At 47.0% G+C, this 22,110-nt stretch overlaps 1 protein-coding gene across 3 annotated transcripts; it reads right to left on the reverse strand.

The window, feature by feature from the left end:
* Positions 1-1,452: 1,452 nt before the first annotated feature.
* LOC135448878 (isovaleryl-CoA dehydrogenase, mitochondrial) lies at positions 1,453-21,605 on the reverse strand. 3 transcript variants are annotated; one of them, XM_064715199.1, is made up of 19 exons: positions 21,449-21,605; positions 20,378-20,507; positions 20,177-20,233; positions 19,873-19,960; positions 18,215-18,335; positions 17,858-17,910; positions 17,656-17,730; positions 16,990-17,117; positions 13,600-13,684; positions 12,319-12,370; positions 8,959-9,128; positions 7,456-7,549; positions 7,069-7,205; positions 6,448-6,544; positions 5,279-5,372; positions 4,049-4,130; positions 3,476-3,580; positions 2,791-2,863; positions 1,453-2,679 (listed from the first exon to the last, which is right to left on the reverse strand). In XM_064715199.1, exons 1-19 carry the CDS (start codon positions 21,510-21,512, stop codon positions 2,546-2,548), a joined length of 1,839 nt encoding a protein of 612 aa, XP_064571269.1. In that variant the 5' UTR covers positions 21,513-21,605; the 3' UTR covers positions 1,453-2,545. The 3 variants fall into 3 exon arrangements, with proteins under 3 accessions (XP_064571269.1, XP_064571272.1, XP_064571270.1); XM_064715202.1 differs by lacking the exons at positions 17,656-17,730; positions 17,858-17,910; positions 18,215-18,335; ... (2 more) ...; positions 20,378-20,507; positions 21,449-21,605 and having other exon boundaries at positions 13,600-13,689; positions 16,990-17,116; XM_064715200.1 differs by lacking the exons at positions 16,990-17,117; positions 17,656-17,730; positions 17,858-17,910; ... (3 more) ...; positions 20,378-20,507; positions 21,449-21,605 and adding an exon at positions 16,539-16,670 and having other exon boundaries at positions 13,600-13,689.
* Positions 21,606-22,110: the final 505 nt, after the last annotated feature.

Raw genomic sequence — 22,110 nt, forward strand, 5'->3', positions numbered from 1 at the left:
GACAGTTTTGGGTGAGGGATCTCTCCCAATCCTTATCTCAACCCATGAACCTTTGTTATATTTTCTGTCCCTGTCCAGCTGTGGAGGGCAGTGATAAGCTTTGGTGGGTGCCTGGCACCCAGCCAGGGTCAACCCACAGCATATCTTCATGAATAATTCCCCCCACTGCTCTCCATGCCTTCTCTGCTCAGCGGCCAGCCAGCTGCAAACAGGGCAAGGATCTTGAAAAGCAGGGAAGATGCAGCACATCCAGCCCTGCTAGCAGCCAAAGGCTGTCAGGCCAGGGCAATTTCCATCACACATCCCCAGCAGAAACCATGCAGATGATATCCAGCAGCACAGCCCCCTGTGTTTTCCCTGTTAGCTCTGCTGCTCTCCAGAGGAGCTAAAGCACAGCCTGCATGATCTCTGTGAATGTATTTCTTTTAAATGAGAATTATGGGGAAAAGCTGTGGTTGGGAAGACAGAAGGACAGGCAGGGACAGCAACACCGTGGCTGTTGCTGCTGCCAGCCTGGATGTGCTTTGGTGGGTAGCAGAGCCTTCACTTCCCCTCTGCTGGGGCCCTCCCAAGAGCACAGGCCACAGCAAAAGCTTATTTTATTAGTATAGTATAAAGATTAACCCTCTTTTCCCCAAAAAAGCTCTCCCATCCCTTTCCCAAGGCAGCTGCTGTGGAATGGAGTGAGATTTGAATAATACAACCCTGCTGAGGATTTATGAATGTGTCCCTGCCCCTGTCCCAAGATCTGTTAGATATTGATTCATTTTACCTTCAACTCCAAGGTGCTGATCAGCCTGGAAAGTGAAGGCATTATTTATTATGTGTATTAAAACCAGACCTCTCCAATGCTGAAGGACAGGTTTAAAAATCTCTGGGTTCCTTCCACCTCAGAAAACCTAATTTTAACAATCTGAATCTCACACCATCCTGTCAGGGCTCTGACACTCCCTAGAAAAGTTGCTGTGGCAGGAATGGATCTTAACAGTGGTCCAAGATTAATTTTGTGACAAAACATAAATGTCTGGTCACATAACTAAATTCTTACATCCGTGGACACCAATGCACTGAGTATCTTCTGCATGAAGTGCACCTCAAGATTCACTTCCACAGCATTTTCAGATGCAGCTCAACAAAATATTCCTGACAAAGCACCTCTGTCCACCCTCTATCCAGAGATTTAGGCTGAAAATTAAACCCTGGGACACTTCCTGAGTGACAGCCACCCACTGAGGCTGAATACATATGAACCTTTGGAGGAAGATGCTACCACCAGGACTTCAGAAGCTCTTTCTGACTCTTTGTGACTTTTATAAACTCTTGGTGACCTACCTGGCAATCCAGAAAAGTGAACTGTCTTCCATCTGTGACATTTTAAAATTCTAGTCTACTGTCACCTGGTATAGACAGGAGTCAACTATAACCAAACAAATACACACAGTGGAAGGTGAGTTTTGTTAAAACTGCTGGGAACTGCCTACATGGCAACGGTTTAATTAACTGTTCAATCAACTGTTCAATCACATTTCCAGCAGCCCATTTCCATTTCTGATTCACACTTAAAGGCTGGCAGGATGCTGGGCAATTTCTTTTAAAAAGCTGGATAAGCCCTGATTTGCTGGATACAAGATGCACGGAGATAACTCACAAACACATTGCTCAACTGCCCAGAGTTGGAGTGTGAGGACAGGCTTGGCCAAAACAACAAAAACAACAACCTTCAGAGGGAACCAAACCCCAAAGAAATCAGCTCTTTCTGCCTGCTTCATTCACAGATGTCATGACACAGCTCTGATGTGTTAACTTGTCCCCAGAGTGATGGATGGTGACGACTCTGAGAGAATGACCTGGTGGGAGCAGTCAGTCAGCGCAGCAAGGACTTGGGCCTGCACCCAAATAACTCCAGAAGCAGCCAGAATAGGAAAGCTGCAAATAGGAAAGGAATTCTGCAAAGCAACACACATGGGATTTAAGGAGGTTTTAGGAATCAGCACCTAAAACGCTGCTTGTGCACAGATGACTTTAAGTGCTCATGAGAGCAACCCCTCAATGTGGTTGGTCAGGTTCCCAAAATGGAAGGTATAATCCCATTGGAAGGTCACAGCAGGAAGTTTCACCTTCCAGTGGCAATATGCTAAATCCTAACTGTTTAATGGCACTCAAGGCATTTTGGTAAGAACAAAGTTGTTCCCTTATTGTCCATTTTTGTGGGTTTGGCTTGACTTTCTGTGTGCAGTGGCTGCACACCCCTTGCCAGCCTGCCTGGCAGGGGGGGATGAAAGTCTTTTGCCTTGCAAAACTGAGAATCAACAGCTCATGAACACCATGAATCAGGATGATCACAAAAGAGAAAAACCACTTCTTCCATGTACCCTCTGATTCATTTTGTCCAAGCCAGTCCAGCAGCATCTGTTCCCAGAGCAGGCAGAGGGGACTCCACAAGTGACAAAGCTGGAATGGCAGGCAGGAAGAAGCCGAGTTGTGCGCTCCAGCCTCACGGTCAAGGCCTCATGGTGGTCGTGGTGCTGCCCCTGCAGCGGTGGCATTACTTGAAGGTGGCGTTGAAGGCCCTGCCGATGACGAGCCTGCGCACCTCGCTGGTGCCCGCCCCGATCTCGTAGAGCTTGGCGTCGCGCAGGAAGCGCCCCATGGGGTAATCATTGATGTAGCCGTTCCCACCTGCCACACCAAAAAGCCACAAGTCACTCCTTGTCCCTGATTTCGGGGTGGGACAGCAGAGGGAAATGTTCTTGCACTGTGCTTGGCTCTGTCCAGCCAGCAGTGACTCACCCAGGCACTGGATCCCGTCCAGGGCCACCTGCGTCGCACACTCTGCTGAGTACAGGATCACTCCGGCGCAGTCCTGTGGGACAGTCACAAAGGGACAGTCAGGAAAGGTGTCACCTGCCCATCTCCAGTCCCTGTGCTGCCCTCATGCTGCCATCACTCTGCAGACACCTGCCAAGAACCCTGAACTACTTGATTACAAAGCGCAGGGACAGGGAGCTCCAGCAGTGTCCCTGTTACTACAGAACACTCACAGCAGGTCTATAAAGGTCACATGAAGACAGAAGAAGGAAAAAAATAAAAAGTGCACCAGAGAAGATGGCTCTCTCACAAAGGCCCATCAATCCCCCAGGATTTGCTTTGGGATGCAGGGATCTGTGCTCCCACTGTTAAACACTCAGCATCCTCCTCCAACAGAAGCGTGGTCACAGGTGGAGGTGACAACACCTCTAACAACTGCTACAGCCCTTAAACAACCAGGACATCTGTCTGGGCTTCTAATACACACCTATTGATGCTGCTAAATCTCCTGCCTTGTAAAAGGAGGTTTGCTTTTAATTTGTGAGTGAAAAAAGGTACTTTAGGTGAGAGAAAAGGACCCTTTGGGCTGTGGGGACTTGTTGTACAGAGGCTCCGGGACTGGAGGAATTGCCCCAGGACACACAGCCCAGGGAGGAGTTGAGCTCACCTTGGCGTTGAAGTGGCCCTGGTCACAGGCTTTGGCCACGTTGTAGACGTACTGCCGGCAGGCCATGAGCCGCGTGTACATGTCTGCCATCTTGCCCTGCATGAGCTGCACAGCCCAAAGACAAGGGACATGAATTAACAGCGGTGAGGGGGAACCACCCATTCCCCAAAATACCTCAGAAGAACTGGACATGGGAGGAGACATGGACCCAGCAGACATGAGGGAGCTGGAGGTTCTGTTAAGCCACAGACCCCTAGAAATCAGCTGCAGTCCCACATCCACCAACAGCGATCTCAGGGGAGCAGGCTCAGAGGTCTTTCCACCTTCTCACCACATCGTAGCATCCCAGGATTCCCTGAGCTGGAAGGGACCTTAAAGTTCATCCAATTCCATCTCCTTGCCATGAGCAGGAATCTTCCACTACCCCAGGCTGCTCATTACCACATCATGCAGCCTCACCACAAACAGCAGGTGACCTCCTCCATGCAAAGCCCCCACCACAACAAAGCTCTCAGTCTTCTTAGTTTTAAAGAGAAAAGAGGACAAAAAGTCCCAATTCCTTTTCTACCTCACCTGGAAGTGACCAATTTTCTGTCCAAATGCTTCTCTGACATGCAGGTATGGAATTGCGTGGTCAAGAACAGCTTGCATGAGCCTAAGAAGAGAAGAGGGAAAAGGGAAACAGTGGAACTATTAATTAATAATGATTTACCTTTGGAAATGTAACCCAAGGCAAAAAGGTTCTCATAGCTGAAGTGATATCCTGCTGTCTTCCTACAGCTCCACTCAAACAAGGCCAAGAATAAAATCCAAAGGTCCCATATTTCTCCCCAGTGCTCATTTGGCAGATCCTGTGAGAAGGTCTGACCTTTTAATTCAGGGGACTGAGATTTGAAGAGCTTTCTCATAACCACAGCCAGGACAGTTTGTGCTCCTCTTACCTCCAGAGGCCCTCAACTCAAGGAATAACAACCAACACCATAAAAAAAAAAAAAAAAAGCACAGGTAAGAACAAGGAGGGGAAGAAATCCTCCTCATGCTTTCTGGAAGTCGATCTTTCCACAAGAGGATTAGCCCAGAGAGACCACTCAGGAGGACAAAAGGACTGTGGGGTGCCAATGATTACTGGGGAGCTTAAGGATTGAATAAATGAGGAACAGACCAGTTTTGTAGTCTCTAGATAGTGTGTTAGATTCTAAGGAATTGATAACACAAATGTGCTGGTTATTCCCTGAGTAATAACACAGGGATACACAAACCAGCCACTGGGGACTGAAACAGATTTATACCTCTGGAAATTTTTTTTATCAAGACTGATAATTTCCAAAGCCTGCTCTGGAGGGTCAGTGGACACTGGCAGGGAGACTTGCAAACATTCTTTCTGGCATTGCTTCTCTCATCCCTTGCCCCTCACATGGGGCTCCACAGAGATGCTTTCAAACTGGAAAACCACTGCATGAGGAGCTGAGAGCTCAGGGATGAGAGCTCAGAGCACATTTGAGTGAGCAGTGGCTGCTGAGAGGGCCCTGAGGACCTTCAGGAGAGCCCAGCTGAGCAGCTGTGCTGGTGCTGGAGTTCTGTGCTGGTTTTGACTGGGACACCCAGCAGCCACAGGACCTCCTTGCACCTTGCTTCCTTCCCACATGTGACCCAGCCTTTTCTCTTCTGCTGCCCCAGTAACCCAGTTCTCCATCCAGGATCCATCCTACCAAGAGCTGCAGGCCCCAAGGGATCCTCACCAGGTTTGGCAATCACCAAGGACCCTTCTGGCCTTACAACCTACAAAAGATGACAATCCCTTACCCCAGGGGGCCCCCAGACAGCACGAGCCTCTCCAGGTCCAATCCACTCATCAGAACATAGACTCCTTTGCTCAGTGTCCCCAAGACATTTTCAGCTGCAAAGAGCAAAGGAAAAGTGATTTATTTATGTGTAAAACTCAGACAAGCTGCTTACTGAGGGCCTGTGTTCACTGGGGAGAGGAGTAACCTGGGCCAGTGGAAGGTGTCCCTGCCCACAGCACGGGGTGGGACTGACTGCAAGAGCTTAAGGTTCCTTCCAGCCCAAACCATCCTGGGATTCTATCAAAAATGACTGAATAGCCTGAAAAATTTCCTGGAAAAAAACTGTTTCAACTTCCAAAGCCAAAGATCAGAAGGAGCATGAATGGCCAGAGTGCCAAGTGCATTAACTTCCAACACTGCAGTGATGTGCTTCTCCACGTCATCATCCTCTTTCCACGAGAACATGCTGTTCCCTGTGGATGACTCCTGGGACATGATCAGAGCACCGGGGCACTGGCCTTGATGATTTCAGGGTGGAGGCATCCAACACAGTTAGAAATGTTAGGTTTCAGCTGAAACTCTTCCACTTCAGCTTTTGAAGGTGTATATGGGGAGCAGGAGAGCTCCTTGCTCTGCAAATGTGCAATCATTATTTTAATGGTAAGACATCTTCTCCATTTGCTCTAGAAAGGCTGGAATTTTTTGATCAACAAAAATTGCCACTGGAATAACAAATACTGCTATTACAGAGGCCTCTGTTATGCTTACAAACAGGGGAAAGGATGTCCATTTTCAGGCCCTGCCCCCAAAAGAACTCAGAAGAGTTACAAAGCCTGTTGGAAAGTCTCCAGTGAAAAAACCTTTAGGGCAAAGTAGTTCAGCTCCATACTAGACAGGACCTCTAATGGAAACAAATTTCTTGGAGAGCTTCAGCAAGGCTTTGGAGTAGCTGTGGTTAAGAACTAGGTTCATGAGGGTGAAAGAGCAGTGACCTGACAAACGATGTGCTCCCTCCCTGCAATCCAGCAGAGTGCACTTTTCAGTCCCATCAGCTCCCTCAGAGGCTGCCAGAGAGGAGATAAGCATCTGCAAAGCCCTCCAGGTCACAGGCTGAACGTGTGTGCAATTAGTGATCCAATTTATCTGATCAAGAACACAAGAAACCACCGTGATTTGAACCCAACTCACCGGGGACCTTGCAGTCTTCAAAGATCAATTCACAGGTATTAGACCCTCTCATTCCCAGCTTATCCAGCTTCTGGGCTGTCCTGAAACCTGGCATTCCCTGCAAAGTCAAAGCAGTAAAAATACATCTCACATCTCAGTTCCAACAGACTTAAAAAAAATAATGAGAGATCTGTGAAATTCCCCTGACCACAGGAACATGTGTAGGGTGTCAGGAGGGAGATAAAGTGACTTAAGAACAAGACCAGGTCTAAGTGCAAGTGCAGAGAAAGCAAATGGGCAGAGAAACACACACATATGAACCCTGTGCACCCATTTTCTAATGCACACAAACAGCAAATAAGTAAGTCATTTGTACAGCTGCCAACACAGGCTCTCCTACAGCAAGGGTTGGAAGCTCTGCCAGTAACTGAACTATTCTAATAATGAAGTTATGTCCATCAGAAGGTTTACTGATCTCAGATTCTGTTTTATTGAATGTTCCTTTCCTGCCTGAAAGGCAGAAAGTAGTTTGTCTTTGAGGAAGAGTCTGGCAGCTATGGAAGTAAAACCAGCTGACTTCCAAATGAGGCTGCTGAGGTGAAGGATTCTGCTTTAAAACCCTGTGGGAATGAGTGACCCTACCTTCTCCACGATGAAGGCAGTTATGCCTTGGGAGGCCGGGACAGCGCTCATGTCGGTTTTAGCGTAGACAATGAGAACGTCCGCATCCGGCCCGTTGGTGATCCAGAACTTGTTCCCATTCAAAACAAAGAAGTCTCCTGGAAGTCAAGAGATGAAATCTGTTAGCTCACGACAGCAACACTGCCATTTCCACTCCATTTATTCCCTAACAGGCTTCCCAGAATCACTTAGGTTGGAAAAGACCTCCAAGATAATCGAGCCCAGCCTTTGGCCCATCACCACCTTGTGAACCAGACCAGAGCACTGAGTGCCACGGCCAAATGTTCTTTGAACACCTGCAGGGATGTGGCCTCCAGCCCCTCCCTGGGCAGCACAGGACAGCTTTACCTTTCTTATCTGCTTTCAGCTTCATGGACACAACATCAGAGCCAGCATTTGGCTCGCTCATGGCTAAGGCTCCAATGTGCTCGCCACTGATTAGCTGGAAGAAAGGACAAATATTAGCAAAAGATGAGGACCAGGAGCATGGTTTGTGTTCCCTCTTTAGTCCCCTGGCCTGTTTTCCTGCACTGAACCTCCACAGTTGCTGCTCTCCACAGGAACTCAAATGAGAGCTGCAGTTCCCAGCACAGCCCGAGCAAGGAGCTCCCTTGCACTGCACAAAGGAACAGAACCAAACCCCAGAGGGATGAGAAGGGTGACTCAGCTCTGTCTCAGCTACACAAGCACAGCCCTGCTTGCACAACACATGAGGAAGGTGCCAAGGAATCATGCAGGCAGCCATATGCCTGTCCCCTGCTCCTGCCTGGGCTTTCTGCTGCCCTTTTACACAAACAGGAGCTGGTGAACGCAAAAGGCCAGCGAGGGGGTGAAAAGGGATGGGGAAGTTCTCTGCAATGTTCTCATAGCCCAGTCCCCCCACACTCACCCCACAACAGCAGATGGACCTTCCTCCTGTGCCTGCTCACACCAGGCTCTGACAGAGCTGTTGCTTCTGCCTCACTGTTATTTCATCCTGCCCTTTTCTCCTTGCCTTTTTTTTCTCTCCCTGCGTACTTTCATCCATCTTCTCCCCCTTTTGAGCTCTACTTTTTAAAAAAAAGACAACTCAATGCTTAAGATATGTTCAACCAATTCAATACATCAGTGCATTGCTACAGAAGTCCCAATGAAGTGCTCAAATCTAGTTAAGCTCTGTCAGGAGCCAAAACAAGTCAGAGCTGAAGTGACTTCACATCTCATTGAAAGGCAGAGAATGAAGCATGAAAATACACCTAAGGAAGGAGGACAATTTGGGGTTACACATTTGCAGGCTGCACAGGGCTTTGAGGAAGTGACACTGTACTTTGCATGTTGTTTAAATCAAGTTTCTTGTGCTGATAATTTCACTGATAATCTCAGTAGCTGCGATTCAATGTGCTCATTGTTTTTATATGCATTTAAAAACGGAAATCTAATTAATGCACTTCTGAGTTGCAACATCAATGCCCCAGGTGATGATGAAGTTTCACATGTAGTTAATTAACAGCCAAACCAAGCATTTGGGCAGAGAGAAATGGAGAATATAAAATAGAAAAGCAGTGACTTTCATTCCGAGATCTTAAAGTAATTTGGGAATTTGAAAGAATATTCTCCAGTGTCACCTCCAAGCCTCCCTTAGTAAGACAGCTCCAGACAGCTGGGCTGTGCTGCCAGCAGACAAGGACACGGGCGTGGGATGAGGTCAATATGGATTCATAGGATAAGAACTGACAAGCCAGAGAAGGGCAAGTTTGGCACGTTCAGTATTTCCTAAGGGTTGGCCACTGAAATCTGCTGGTACTCAAAAGATGCCATCCTTGCAGGCAGGGCCCAAAAGCTCTGCAGTGCTCCCCTCCTCCAGGCACACACCTTGGGCAGGTACTTGTGCTTCTGGGCCTCGTTGCCGTTGCGCACGAGCTGGTTGATGCACAGGTTGGAGTGGGCCCCGTAACTGAGCCCCACGGACGCGGACGCTCGGGAGATCTCCTCCATCACCACCACGTGGTCCAGGTACCCCAGGGCAGAGCCCCCGTATTCCGCTGGCAAGAGAGGAGAAAGCTCACGTTACCCACCATGTGCATGACATCCCAGGGCTGGGCTCAGTCTCCAATGGAATCCAAGACACTGAGAAAGCTTCTGGGTTTGACTGTTGCCATCCCTAAGGTGGGCACTTCTGGCTTTCCCCATCCTTTCTGAATTTCATTTTTCTCATCTCAAAGTCACAGGGATATTTTGTCTTTGGCATAATCCATAATTGACTCGTTTAACATAGTTTATATGTAGAACATTGTTGGGGTGTGTTGTAATGTCCTGTTTTAGATTTCTAGGTCACCTCCCAGGTGTGGCAATACCCGTTCCCCTTCCCCCTCGCCCCTTGCTGAGTGAGTCCTGTCAATCAGGCTTAACATTCCAACAAAGCATCGTGTGGTTGGTCAAAGGATGCCCCTCAGGCCTGGGGGTCATTGGCCTGTCTAGGTGTCCCTCGCCCCTTGAGACCCCGCCCCCCCTACCTGGTTGGTGGCTCACCTGTCCCCTCCCCTCCCCACCCCCTGAGCTTAAAAAGTGAGTCCAGCCATGTGCTCGTGGTTCTGTTGGAGGTCTTCCCAAGATTCAGACCTCTGTAACCATGGAATAAACCACTGCATGTAACCCTCCGGCAGAATCCCTCCTTTTTTCTCTTCAGCTTCGCCTGAAGCCTCTTCCTGAGGTAAATGGAGTTCCTAACAAGCCTGGACTTGTTTAGTGCCCAGCTGAAACCACCAGCAAGCTAAAGGTGTCTCTGGGGTGATACACCACAGAAGCCGCCTTTGGCTCAGCAGCGAGGGTCAGGCTGGCCCAGGCACAATCTACCTGGTAATATTGGGATTCATATTCCAATAGAACATGCACAAGGACACATCTTGAACATGCTACTGACGTTGAGTAATAATGAGTCCTTCTTATCAACCTTAGTATTGTCACAAAGATCACCAAATTGCAACCTCCTTAAGGTGAACAAAAGAACACAGGCAAGGTTTGTAAAGCCCATGTATGTTTGCCCCTAAACAAGTGAAGAATTCTCAAACTGCTCAAAAATGTGACACTAAGGACTTTTCTAAGCCTACAAATGTGCAGGACACCAGAATTTTGATGAGTGGCCGGCTGAGAATGAGAATGATCCATAAATGTAATTGGTCAGTGAGGAGCACGTAGGTTTCAAGAGAGGATGAAGCGAGACAGAGCAGCACTGAGATCCCAGCTAGGCACATGGAGTTGAGCCTAAAACTAATAGTAAAGATTAAAATCACACAGTAGAACAGGGAGAGAGAAGGCAGGTAAAAAGAGAAGGCTGAGAAACGCGCACTGGCCTTCAGGAGGCAACAGCCTACATCAACATACACACATGTACCTCTAAACACATTTATAGACACACAAATACAGTCACCTCCCAGCCTAAAAGCTCTGTTCTCCAGGTAGGAAGCAAGTGGTTGTACTGCTAAGAGAAGCACTACAACATGAATGCCAAGGAGCAGCTGGGGAGATAAGTTTGGAGCACTTACTCATCATCAATGTGGAGGCTGCAAGCAAGAGCAACAAGGTAAGAGCAAATCTCTGTCTGTGCTCAGAGTGACCAAAGGGCACAGCTGCTGTCCCAAATTCTTCAAATTAACACCACAGCCACTGGCATAACACACACATGGCCCTCATTTTGACTCCTGCTTCTATCTGCAGGGCACTTTATCCTTCAAAATCTCTCCCTACCACAAACCCAACTTTAAGGGTTTGCTATCAGTATCATAAAAGATGGGCTTAACAATTTTTCATGTATGCCAAAACAAGAGAGTTTTTAATTAATTCCTATATAATGGTTGGGTTTGCTGCTTTTGCCTCAAGAAAGGTGAGGTAACTGTGAGCAGCACAAATGCAGGATTGCTTTGCACTGCAAGAGGAACAGGAAAGTGATCCTGCCAGACATCTCCTCATATAACACAAATCATGGTGTGTTCAAATGATGCTGTGCTTTCAAAGCTACTCTTTGTACATGATATGCCTGTATTATCATTCCATGGAAACAACATATTTACATTTCTTCACTTTGCACTTTATAAAACAAATGGAAAGTTACAAACACCACAGTTATCTTAGTTTTAGGAAGAAAACAAACAGCACTGTTATTCAAAATGTTCCCTTAATAGACTTGATACACTGGCACCCAAACAAGACATTTAATTGTGTACACCCTCCTAAGATTCCACATGATCTTTACATCCTAAATCCCACTCTCCTCCAACAAAATCAACCTCAATAAAGAAACACACAACTCCACAATCCAAAATAAAGTGAAAAATCCTGGGCATAGGAGGGTTTGAGAGGTAAACCTTTGAGGAAATCAAGAAGGACAGGACTTGTGAGGGGATGGCTTATTTATAGTGTGGGAAAATGCTGTAAGCCTCAGGCACAACATCAAAGAAGAAAGAAGGTAAGAGTGAGGAAAAACAGGAGCAGCAGTAAATGGGGAAGAGGAGGGAGAGAAAGCAGAAATGCAGAGTCTTTCAGCACTGAAAGCGAGGCAGAGGCATTATTCCAAGGCATTGCTATTCAGCTGGATTCTGCAGAGCCTTTGCACAGCCACATCCAGCAAACAGACTTTTCCATGGGGAAAGAAAGGCCCCATCAGCTGCTTTTCTCCACTAAGGGCTTCTCCTCATTACCCTGCCTTGGTGCATTCAGCAGATCACACTCATCTGTAACACTCATCACAACACTTTTCACTAACCTGCTCGAGGCTGAATGAGATTTCCCCTGATTTTTTTCCGACTGGTTGGCTGTGGTCACTCCCCATTAGTTATCACAGCTTTTCAAGGCATTATTTTAGACCCTTTAACTTCTCCCATTACAGATGGATGTTTGTTCTGGGATACTTTTATCTCTAGCTCTCATTCTTCAAAACTTGCTTCATATTAGAAAGGCACAAATATGTTTGAACTACATATGTTACATCTGGAGAAACCATTTCTGAACAGTGCTTTCAAATTGTGAAAGGCATTTTGTCTAACAATGAAAAAGGACCCAAAGTCAGAGAAAAAGAAAAACAGTTGAGAAAGTTTTTTTAAATGCAAAGATAGGACAAAATGGATGCCACATCACAGACAAGGAAGGCTGTTGTGAACTGGAAAGTGAGAGTTTAAGGGGTCTCTCATTTGTTTGAAGTATCACCCATCAGAAGGTAAAAGATCAAAAGAAACTTACCAGGGGCTGTGACTCCCAGAACTCCCAGTTCTCCAAGTTTCTTCCAAAAGTCCTATGAATACAGAACAAGCAATCAGCCCAAACTGGTAGTCTGGGCATCAGCACAACAACTTTCCCCAGGGAGTTCACTGGACACATCCATTTATCTGCGAGATATCACAAGAATGAAGCAAATACAACCCCAATTCCAGTTTCTCCCCCAGTGCAGCTCCATCCTTGGAACTGAGAAACCACACAGATTTAAGGACAGTAGTTATGCTATACACAGGAGGAGTTTGTGGAATTCAGTGAAAATTCACATGCCTAAATTTAAATCTGGAACGACACCTCCTAAGATTTAACTCTTTGACCACTCCAATGAAAATTTTTGTGTAACAGCATAAACTATCCATTACCAAAACCCTGGAAATATGAAGCTATGAGATGGCACTTTAAAACCCTTCCAGTAAAACAGGAGCTTGCAACAAGGAAGCATCCTTGGGGGATATAAAAAAATGGGAATGCCACAGCCATGACAAAATGCAGTAGCAAAGGATGTTGTCACCAGGGAGGCACACATGTCCTGCTGGGGCATCTCCCTGCTGCTCCTTTCCTCTGCTGTGTGGTGGACACATAGGTGAGTGCTCCTCACGTGGCCTTGGTGTCCAGCAATAATTATCAGAGACTTCAAAAAGTAGAATTCAATAGCTCTGGATGACATCTGGAATGCCAGGCTAAAGTTATACACTTCACTTCAAAGCTGCACATACATCCCTGGAAATGTCAACATCAGAGCTCTAGGAAATGCTGGCAGATGTTTAGAGCTTTTTGAGTCTTGTGGAGCTTATAAAAACCAATAGTCAGATCTCTCATTTCCATCAATCACAGCACCCTGTGGCACAGGATTTGTTGGGTTTATTAGAAAGGCAAGTTTCAGCATTTGTACACAATATTTTCACAGCAAATCTGAAGAGGAAATTCATGTCCAAGAAAGGGACTGAGCCAGGAGTATACAAAGCACACTTGGGGAAGGAGCCAGACCAGACAGGCAGGAATCCCATGATAAGAATCCAAACGAGACCATTATCAATCTTTATTATGAATATTATCGCTGGGTTCTGCCCCAGGTTGCTGAAAGTTGGTAACAAATGCTAAAACAGGAAATCAAAAAAAGGTTTTCTCTGTGGCTTTTAAGTTTGAAAAGTTAATGCACATGTTCCTGTGGCGTGGCTTGGGACTGTCTGGAGTAATGCAGAGATCAAAGCCCAGAGAGGCTTTCAGCAGCACACATGGAGTACTTGCCCGCATGCCTTTGAATTCGTTCTCCTGGTCAATCTGTTGCGCCTTTGGAGCCAAATGCTCTTGGCAGAACTTTGTCATGGTCTGTCTAAGCTGGGAAAAGAGGGGAGGAAAAACACATCCATTACATCTCAGCAATAGATTGTCCTCTTCTTCCCCTGGTCCTGCCAACATTCCCTCACCAGGCCGCTCCAGCATCCCAAACCCAGAAGCACAAGTCCATAAGGAAATCCATGGTTCAGGTAACTGGCTGAAATACCACATCACAGGGTAACTTCTTTAGTCTTTTATAAAGGACTTCATGTACTTTAGTCCCTCTCAGCATTTAACCTTAACTGTACCCTGACATGAGAGAATGTTCCTGAACTCCTGCCTGCACTGGGGTTTCAGGCATATTTTTGGGTAGGGAACTTTGGAAGCTGATGAACTGAGTTTATAATGTGCTAACCCATCCCACAGCTGCTTACAGCATCATTTAATGGTGTGCAGATGCCTGCAAGAAGCAGGGATACTGATTGAAACATGTTTGTGTGTCAAGCTAGAACTACATTACCTACCTCACTACCTTCCACAGTGGGGAAATCTGATAGAGCCAGGAATGTTCATTGATCCGAGTGTTAAAAACTCAAAATATTTTTCTAAATTTTATACTCTGAACACTTACATATATGCTACAGAAGTCTATAAGCATACTAACAAAATGTATATGGTATCTTACATGTTTTTAACAAGAAGATTTAAAAACTTGGTCTTGATTTTATGGTCAAATTGAACATTTTTTTTTCTTTTTGGTTCTTTATTCCCACACAATAATTCTGATGAAGCAACAGTTTTAGAGACTGAAACCCTGAGCTGTTAAATCAGAACCTGTGTAAGGGGCAGGAACAACAAACCAGAATATGCCCACACTTCTCAGTCTTTCTCTGACCACCAAAACCTAAGCATCCTCGTTTTTACAACTGAGAAGATGTTAAATTTCCAAAGTCACACAGACCCTGGATTCCAGTACTAGCAAACAAGCTTTTTCTCCATTGCTAGATTTATAAACCTAAAGAGAACCCCAAAAGACATTAGATATCTTTCCACTGTGACAAAGCTGACTGCATTACACTTGGGCAAAGAGCTTAAAATAAATGAAGACAAGCTTAAATAATAATAAAAAATGTCTTAATCAATTAGAGATTGAGGATGAAGTCAGACAGGCAGCCCTGACACCCTAAGCAGTTTATAACAGTTATATTGCCTTTAATTCACAATTTCACTAATATTACTGGAGATTATTTCTGATTTTTTTTTTCTTTTTAGCTTTTCCATCAGACAGATAGGAATAAGATGAATATTTTGCATCTTCTTTTACATCTGCTGAATATAAGAGTACAAAGGAACGTCAATTTGAGCTGATGAGGCCATAAACATGAACAAAATCATGGCAAGGAATAATTCTGCTGCAAGAAAGAAGAACAAGTAAGTTCATTTTGCACATCCATGTGCTTGCACCATCAGAATTGTCTGGAAAGCGAGGCTGTAGCTCCAGTGTTTCACTGGCAGGATCCTGTGTGGAACAGACACTGCCCTTCACTCCAAGCCCTGGGCAGAAGGGAATCCATCTGGAATGGTCAGCCCTTGGCTGCTGCTGCACACAGAACACGGCAAAGCTAAGGATCACAGAACACTGAGCTGGAAGGGACCCACAAGGATCATCAGTCTGTTGGAAATGATGTAACTTTCCTAACTCATGTCTCATTAGCTGTTTTAATTAATTGTAAGCATGCCCACTTGCAGTCAGCATTAGTTCAGTTCCTTTTTCGCAGACGCTTACTTTGATCATTAATCACTGAAACCTTAGGTTTGCTAAAACTAATCCTGACAAACTCCAATAAATAAAGCCTAAGGAAGTTGAAGATTGGACACCTGAGATCTTAAATTTATGGCCGTTCAAGACACAGACAAGACTGAAGCCTAGAAAGCTGGAAACTCCCAATTTAAGAAAAGATGATAAAAGGACTAAAGAAAATCAGCCAGATAAGCATGAAGAGTGAGAAATCAATAACCAATAGAGGACAGAACACTAATTAATAAAGAGAATGATGCAACTCAGATGATAAACTTTTGCTTGCTAAATATAAGTGGAAAAGTTTTGTGTCTTGGGATTGTGTGGAGGTCAGAACTTTGTCAGCCACACAGACACATCTTGGACAAGAATAAAGTAATGCCTTACACACTAACACTAAAGACAGTGTAAGAGCCTTGCTTTTCCCAGTGTTTTCAGAGGCTTTCAGTAAAACGTCCAACTCCCAGCCCTGTACAGGAAACTCCAGCAATCTCACCCTGTGCCTGAGAGCGTTGTCCAAATGCTCCTTGAGCTCTGGTAGCTTTAGGGCTACGATGATTCCCTGGGGAGCTGTTCCAGCGCCTGACCACTCTCTGGAGGAAGAGCCTTTTCCCGATACCCAGTCTAAACCTCCCCTGATCCAGCTCTTGCCCTTCCCTGGTTCCCGTCACTGATCATCAGAACAGAGATGTGCTGCCCCTGCGTGTCCCCCTGCAGCAAAGCCGCAACCTGCATCGAGTTCCAAGAATTATCCTAAACCCTTATATGCCCCATTGGGCAGGAGAGCAAGCCGGGAGAGCTGCAACACTCCATTTGGGAGGATGTGCCGCGACCCCACCGAAGCGTTCCTTGGACGATCACGTTTCTGCCGATTATCGCCTATCGGGCAGGCCGCAGGCGGAGGCCGGGGCCGCTCTCTCGGGCGGTGCGGCGCTCCGTGCCGAGGCTGCGGCCGGGCCGGGCCGGTCACCGCCGCGGGCCGCGTGTCCGGGGCCGCCGCGCCCCCGCCGCTCGCGCGGGGATTGGGCGGCCCGACCCGGCCGCGGCCAATCGGGGCCCGCCCGCCCCGCCACACCCCCGCGCGGAGCGGAGCGGCGCGGCCCGGCCATACCTGGCGCTGCTCGGCGCTCAGCCCGTTCACCGTGTCGTCCACCGCCAGCCCCGCGCCGCCGCGCCGCGGCACCGCCAGCGCCCGCCAGCGCCGCGCCCCGCCCGCCGCGCGCCCCAGCGCCGCCGCCGCCATGGCCGCTCCCCGCCGCAGCCCCGCGCGCAGGCGCGGCCCGGCCCCCGAGCGCCCCGCCCCGCCCCGGTGCCCGCCTCCCGCGCGGCCGCGGCTGAGCCCACATGCTTGGAGCGCCTTTATTGAACTAAAACACACGAACGGCCGACGCCAGGCTGACCGGCCATCGCTGCGGCCTCAGCCCCCCGTCCGTCCCCACCCCGCCGGGGAGCAGCCACAGCTCGGCCTTTGGATCACCCAACGCAGGAACCGAGCTTGACAAACAGGGACCACTGAATTAAGGGTGAAAGAGCAAAAATCCCAGTCCATCCTCGTGCCTCACATTTCCAGGAGCTTCCCCAGCACTTCAAGTCTGGATTTCCACTCCTTAATTTGAGCTTGGAAGCCGGAGTGCTTCTCCAGGGCGTGCTGGTTCTCCTCTTGCGCTGATTTCCACTTGGCCTTGGCTGTCTGTGGAGAAGTCAGTGCACAGCACGTTTTACTAACACCAGAGTAAGGAACAGAAAAGCCAAGTCCTAAAGCATCTGAGCTCTTCCTCCTAAACTAAGATAAATCTGGGATTTCTTTTACCTTGATTGCTTGTGGAAAATGTAAATTTATCTATGGCCAAAATTTAGGAAGTCTCCTATAACGATTATATTTTAGCTCTAGGTCTTCTTAAGAATTGTAGAACTGAAATTTAACGACTGTTTTGGTCTCAATATCGGGAATTATTAAAGCCACTGGTGCTTGCACACTTCTCAGTTTCCAGGGTCACTGTTCTGCAACATTTTCCAATTTAAATCAATTCTCTGGCCTCCAGAATAACAACCAGGCTGGTGGATACATCTATTTAAAAGAGGAGTAACAGTTTCCTTAAGTGTGTTTGTATTAAAAGAGGAATACTGCAGGTTTTCATCTGGGCTCATGTGGAATAAAAGAGAATTGGGAGGGGCAAAATAACCTCCCTGAGGGCCTGGTGCTCACTGCCAGGTTGAGTCAGTCTTACCTCAAGCATCTCCTTCTCTTTTGCAGCTCTGTGACAAAATAGCATCAGTTCTTCTGTGACCTTGCTAGTTAGCACCTGAAGAGTCAAAAGGAAAATGACTTTTAATATGATGCAAATAAATGTGAGTCTCAGCTGTTTTAGCATCAGGAGAGAAGGGTGAGGGCACACAGACCCCTCAAAGCCCAGTTCAAGCTTTTCTTACTGTTGTCTTTTCCCGGCACGCACGCATCTCTTCCTCCTCCTTTATGTTGCTGCCTGTAAGGAATTCAGGAGGTGCATTAGTGAACCTCTAACATACACATAACTCTGAGAACAAACAGCTTTTCAAGGTGACTTTCTACAGCAAGAAATACTAAGTTAGTTTATCCAGGCCAGGGCTTACTACAGGAAGCAGTTCTTCACTTAAGCCACAAAAAACTCCCCAAAACCCTGGAATTCCAGCAGTATTCCCCAAACAAGGAAGCACAGTCTAAATTTCTTATGAATAGTCAAAACAGAAGGAAAAAAAACCATTCTGGAGAAGGAGTACCAGGATGAAAGCAAAGTGCAAACTCCTTACCAGGATTGATGTTTCTGCTTTCTAAAATCGTCATGCAAGTCTCCTGAATTTTCTTGAGCTTCTCAACCTCATGGACCAGCCTCTGGTTCTCCTTCTTTAACTCCCTTAACTTGAGAGTGCCCTGGTTAACACAGGCTGTAAGTGAGACAAGTTCCCAAGGAGATTTTCTTCTCCTTAGTAATACTGACACAAACAAATTCACAGTAGTGCACTTGGCACCAAGAATCAGACATTGCCTTCAGTCTCTACCACCACAGCAAATGAGGCTGTTGCAGTTCCTTGCTCCTGCTTCTTGACAGGAGTAATAAATTTATTACATCCACACACCAGAGCAATTACTAGAAAAATCTGATCATGGGCAAATTCCTTTTAGGCAACTCTATCTTTTCTTGTGCTCCCTCATTTATGTAAACAATGCACGCACTGAGGAGCATATAAACATTGTGAAGAAATGTGGAGAGCCTGGTTTAAGCATGGCTTAAAGAAAGAGGCCATGAAGGTATTCAGCTGAGGGAAATATAGAAGCCTGCTGTGAGGGCAGCCTTTCCCAGGCTTGATCCTGTAGATAATTAGGTTCTCAGCCACCTTTTATATAAACAACAAGATTCTCAGACCGTTCTGTCCTTGGCTGCTACTGGGGACAGACAGCCAGTCTGGGAATAGATATGAAGGTTTTGAGAACCTTTAATATCATGGTGGGAACACTGATTTTGGTTTCAGTAAACTAACTTCAGGTATTGTAAACAAAAGGAGGAGCTGAAGTTTTCTCTACAGCCTATCAGGAGCTCGGGTTTTGCAGTGTGCATGAGGTGAATTGACGCTGTTATAAAAAGTGCCTGATTGATGAATAAACGGGAGTCAGATGCGAAATCAACAAAGGTGGTCGCTCCCTCACTTCAACAAAGAAAAAGGGGTCTCAGGTCTTTAACCCCCAGCATTATTCCCTACACAATCCAGATATTACCAGGCAATTGGATAAGCTGATCAGCCTCCCAGGTTGAATGCAATTCTCCAAGAGGATCAATAAGCATGTGGATTAGGGTGATCTGCCTGATAGTGCCAGAAGCTTTGGGAACATTTCATAGGAAGTCTCAGAGGCTCTTAAGAAAATCAAGCTGTGACATGAGAGGAATGATCATCCCACAGACTGAGAACTGGAAAATAAAGTGAGATTTCACAGCTGTAGGTTACCAGGTGGGCCTTCTGTACATGCCAGAAGTGGTACTAGCATGTCCTAGAGATACCTCTGAGAGTCAGGGAATAATGAAGTGCCAATTCTGACTCTAAACCTGATTCCACAAAATCAGCTCTGTTTGAAACACAAGTCCCTGAACAGTCCCAGCTCTCTCAGCCTTTCCTTTCCTCCAGTCCCTCTGTGGCCCTTTCTTGGACTCTGTCCCGTACATCCATAGCTCTTTTGTACCAGGAGCCCAGAACCAGACAAAACATTCCCAGTTTGGCCTCCCCAGAGCTGAGCAGATGGGAAAACAACTTGAAGAAGATGCAAAGACAAACGACTCAAACAATTTGTCCAGAAGAATACAAAGACATTCTGATGAAGACAAGAATAAAAGCAAGACAATCCTTAACATGATCCTGTATGGATCAGAATGCAGAAATTACTCAATAACTTATTTATTTTTCTCTCCTATCCTTACCTCTCCTCTTGCTAATTGTTGTTTGAGTGTTTCCACCAATTGATTCTTGTTTTTCAGCTCTGCTTCTAGTTGGTATCTGCTGAGAGGGCTGTGGAGTTAAAGAACAAAGACTCAGGGGCAAAACCACCAGCATTGCACACCTCCTAATTTCCCTTTGCCCTTTTTTAAGCATTTGTTCTGACCAACAGATTTAATTAGCAAGCTTGGCAGGAAAGCTGCACATGGGTGAGAGCTCATCACCAGCCTTCACAAGAGAACACCACACACAGCACAAGGACAACTAACAGAGGTGGGAGGCACATACCGTCTTGCCACTGTCTTCTTTGAAACCGGTTCCACTTTCTTTGCAGGCTTAGGCAACCTTAAAAGAGAGATAAAATAAAATTACCAGAAGACTACAATGTTCTTGCAGATCACCAAGCCTGTTAGTTTGACAAAATGTGCAAAATGAGCCATCTTTAAGACATCTGCCAAATAAATCCGTCAATATTTTGCTTTGATTTACCCTTGGTTTGCAGGCTTGAAGACGCTGTCTGCTGGAACATTTGAGGCAAATTGAAGACTGGGAACCATGCTGAGCTCCAGCTCTGATGTGCTGACATGTTTTCTCGTTGAAGGAAAATTCATTTGCAATTCTGCGAGAAAAAAACAGCTGTGAAAACACCACAGACTGGAAGTAACCTCCTTTAAGGTCTCTTAAGCCTTCAATTTGAGGTAAAGCAGTTATATCTGGCTAGAATGGAGACTTCTAGATAGAAGTATAGGTAGAAGTAACTAAGAGTAGACTTCAACTTTTACCCACGGCCAAAGGTCCAGAATAAGCCAGAAACAGGTCAGATGTAGACAGTGTTAAAACACAATCACCAGGCTAGCACTAATGAGAATTTGAAATGATAATACACAATAAAGAAAGTCTCAACATCAAGCAGACATCGTGCCACAAGGTTGTTGTTCAATGCTGGAAGCAAAACAAGCACAGCCCACATGAAATTCTGTTAAGAGACCTCCATATTTTGCTACGAGTGAATAGCTACTAAAATAACACAGAAAACTAGCTTTTTATGTAGAGTTTATTTCTCTTGAATCACAACTGTTTAAGTATATAAAGCTTTGTTCACTCAGTAAGCTTAGAAAGCTGCTTTTTCTCCCTCAAGTTAAGTATTTTCAAATTAAACACCCATGCGCACATTTACATTAGAGCAACGCAGAGTTTCACCGATACAGCCCAGCTCCCATGTTGTTAACGCTAATCCTGGGTGCCTTCGGCTTATAAAATGCTACAAAGTGCTGTAAGCAGCATTTAAAGATTTAGAAAAGTAAGAGACTGTGAATGAAGCATCTTTCGCATCAAGGGGCCGCTGCCTTTAGCCGGTGGAGGGTACACACGGCAGGCTAAGCGTTAACTTAAGTCCTAAACAGGGACCAAACAGCGCAATAAAGCTTCCAATTAGATTTTGGAACAGCCACCACGTAGCCAGGCAGGGATGGAGCACCCTAACGCCGGCGCTCCGCTGCACCCCTCGGCCGAACCCCGCCAGCCGTGTCCCCCGGGTGCCCGTCCGTGCCCCGCACTCACCTGCGGGCGGCTCGGGCCGGTGGAGCCGGGAATGCACGGGGATGCGGGAGAGCCGCCCGTCCATGGCGGCCGCGCTCCCCTCAGGAGTTCAAACAGGAGCGCGCCGGGACGGTTGGGCGGGTCCGCGCATGCGCGGGGGCGCGGCGCAGGCAGCGAGCGCACGGGGCGGGGCGGACGGGGCGGGGAGGCGCGCGCGGGCGGGGATTGAGGGCGCGGGTGCTCGCGCCGCTTCTCGCTCGCGCCCCGTGTGCCTCGCGCCGTTTCTGCCTCGCGCCCCCTCCCTCAGGGAGGCGTTGGCGGCCATTACGGGGGCAACAGGCGCGCGCGAGGCTCCTGCCCTCAGGGAAAGGCGGAGCGCAGTTCCTTCCTTCCTTCCTTCTTTCATTTCTTCCTCCTTTCCTTCCTTCACTGCTTCCCACTGCCTCTCACTGCCTCACCCTGTGCTTTGAGCACTCGAAGCCCGAAGATCAAGGAGTTTGTGGCCCTCTGTGTGGACGTGCAGGAGTCAAAAGCTGTGAGGGTGCCGGTGCTGCTGGTGTGTGAGGTACTAAAATTGTGCTCTAATGCCGCAAGGTGAAATGAGGCTTCTGTATAAAATGTTTCCCGACTTAAAGACATTTTTGCAATGTTTGCTAACATGGTTTTCTTAATGGGTGGCCAAT

The sequence above is a fragment of the Zonotrichia leucophrys genome, chromosome 5 (genome assembly GCF_028769735.1).
Source record: "Zonotrichia leucophrys gambelii isolate GWCS_2022_RI chromosome 5, RI_Zleu_2.0, whole genome shotgun sequence".
NCBI lineage: Eukaryota > Metazoa > Chordata > Aves > Passeriformes > Passerellidae > Zonotrichia > Zonotrichia leucophrys.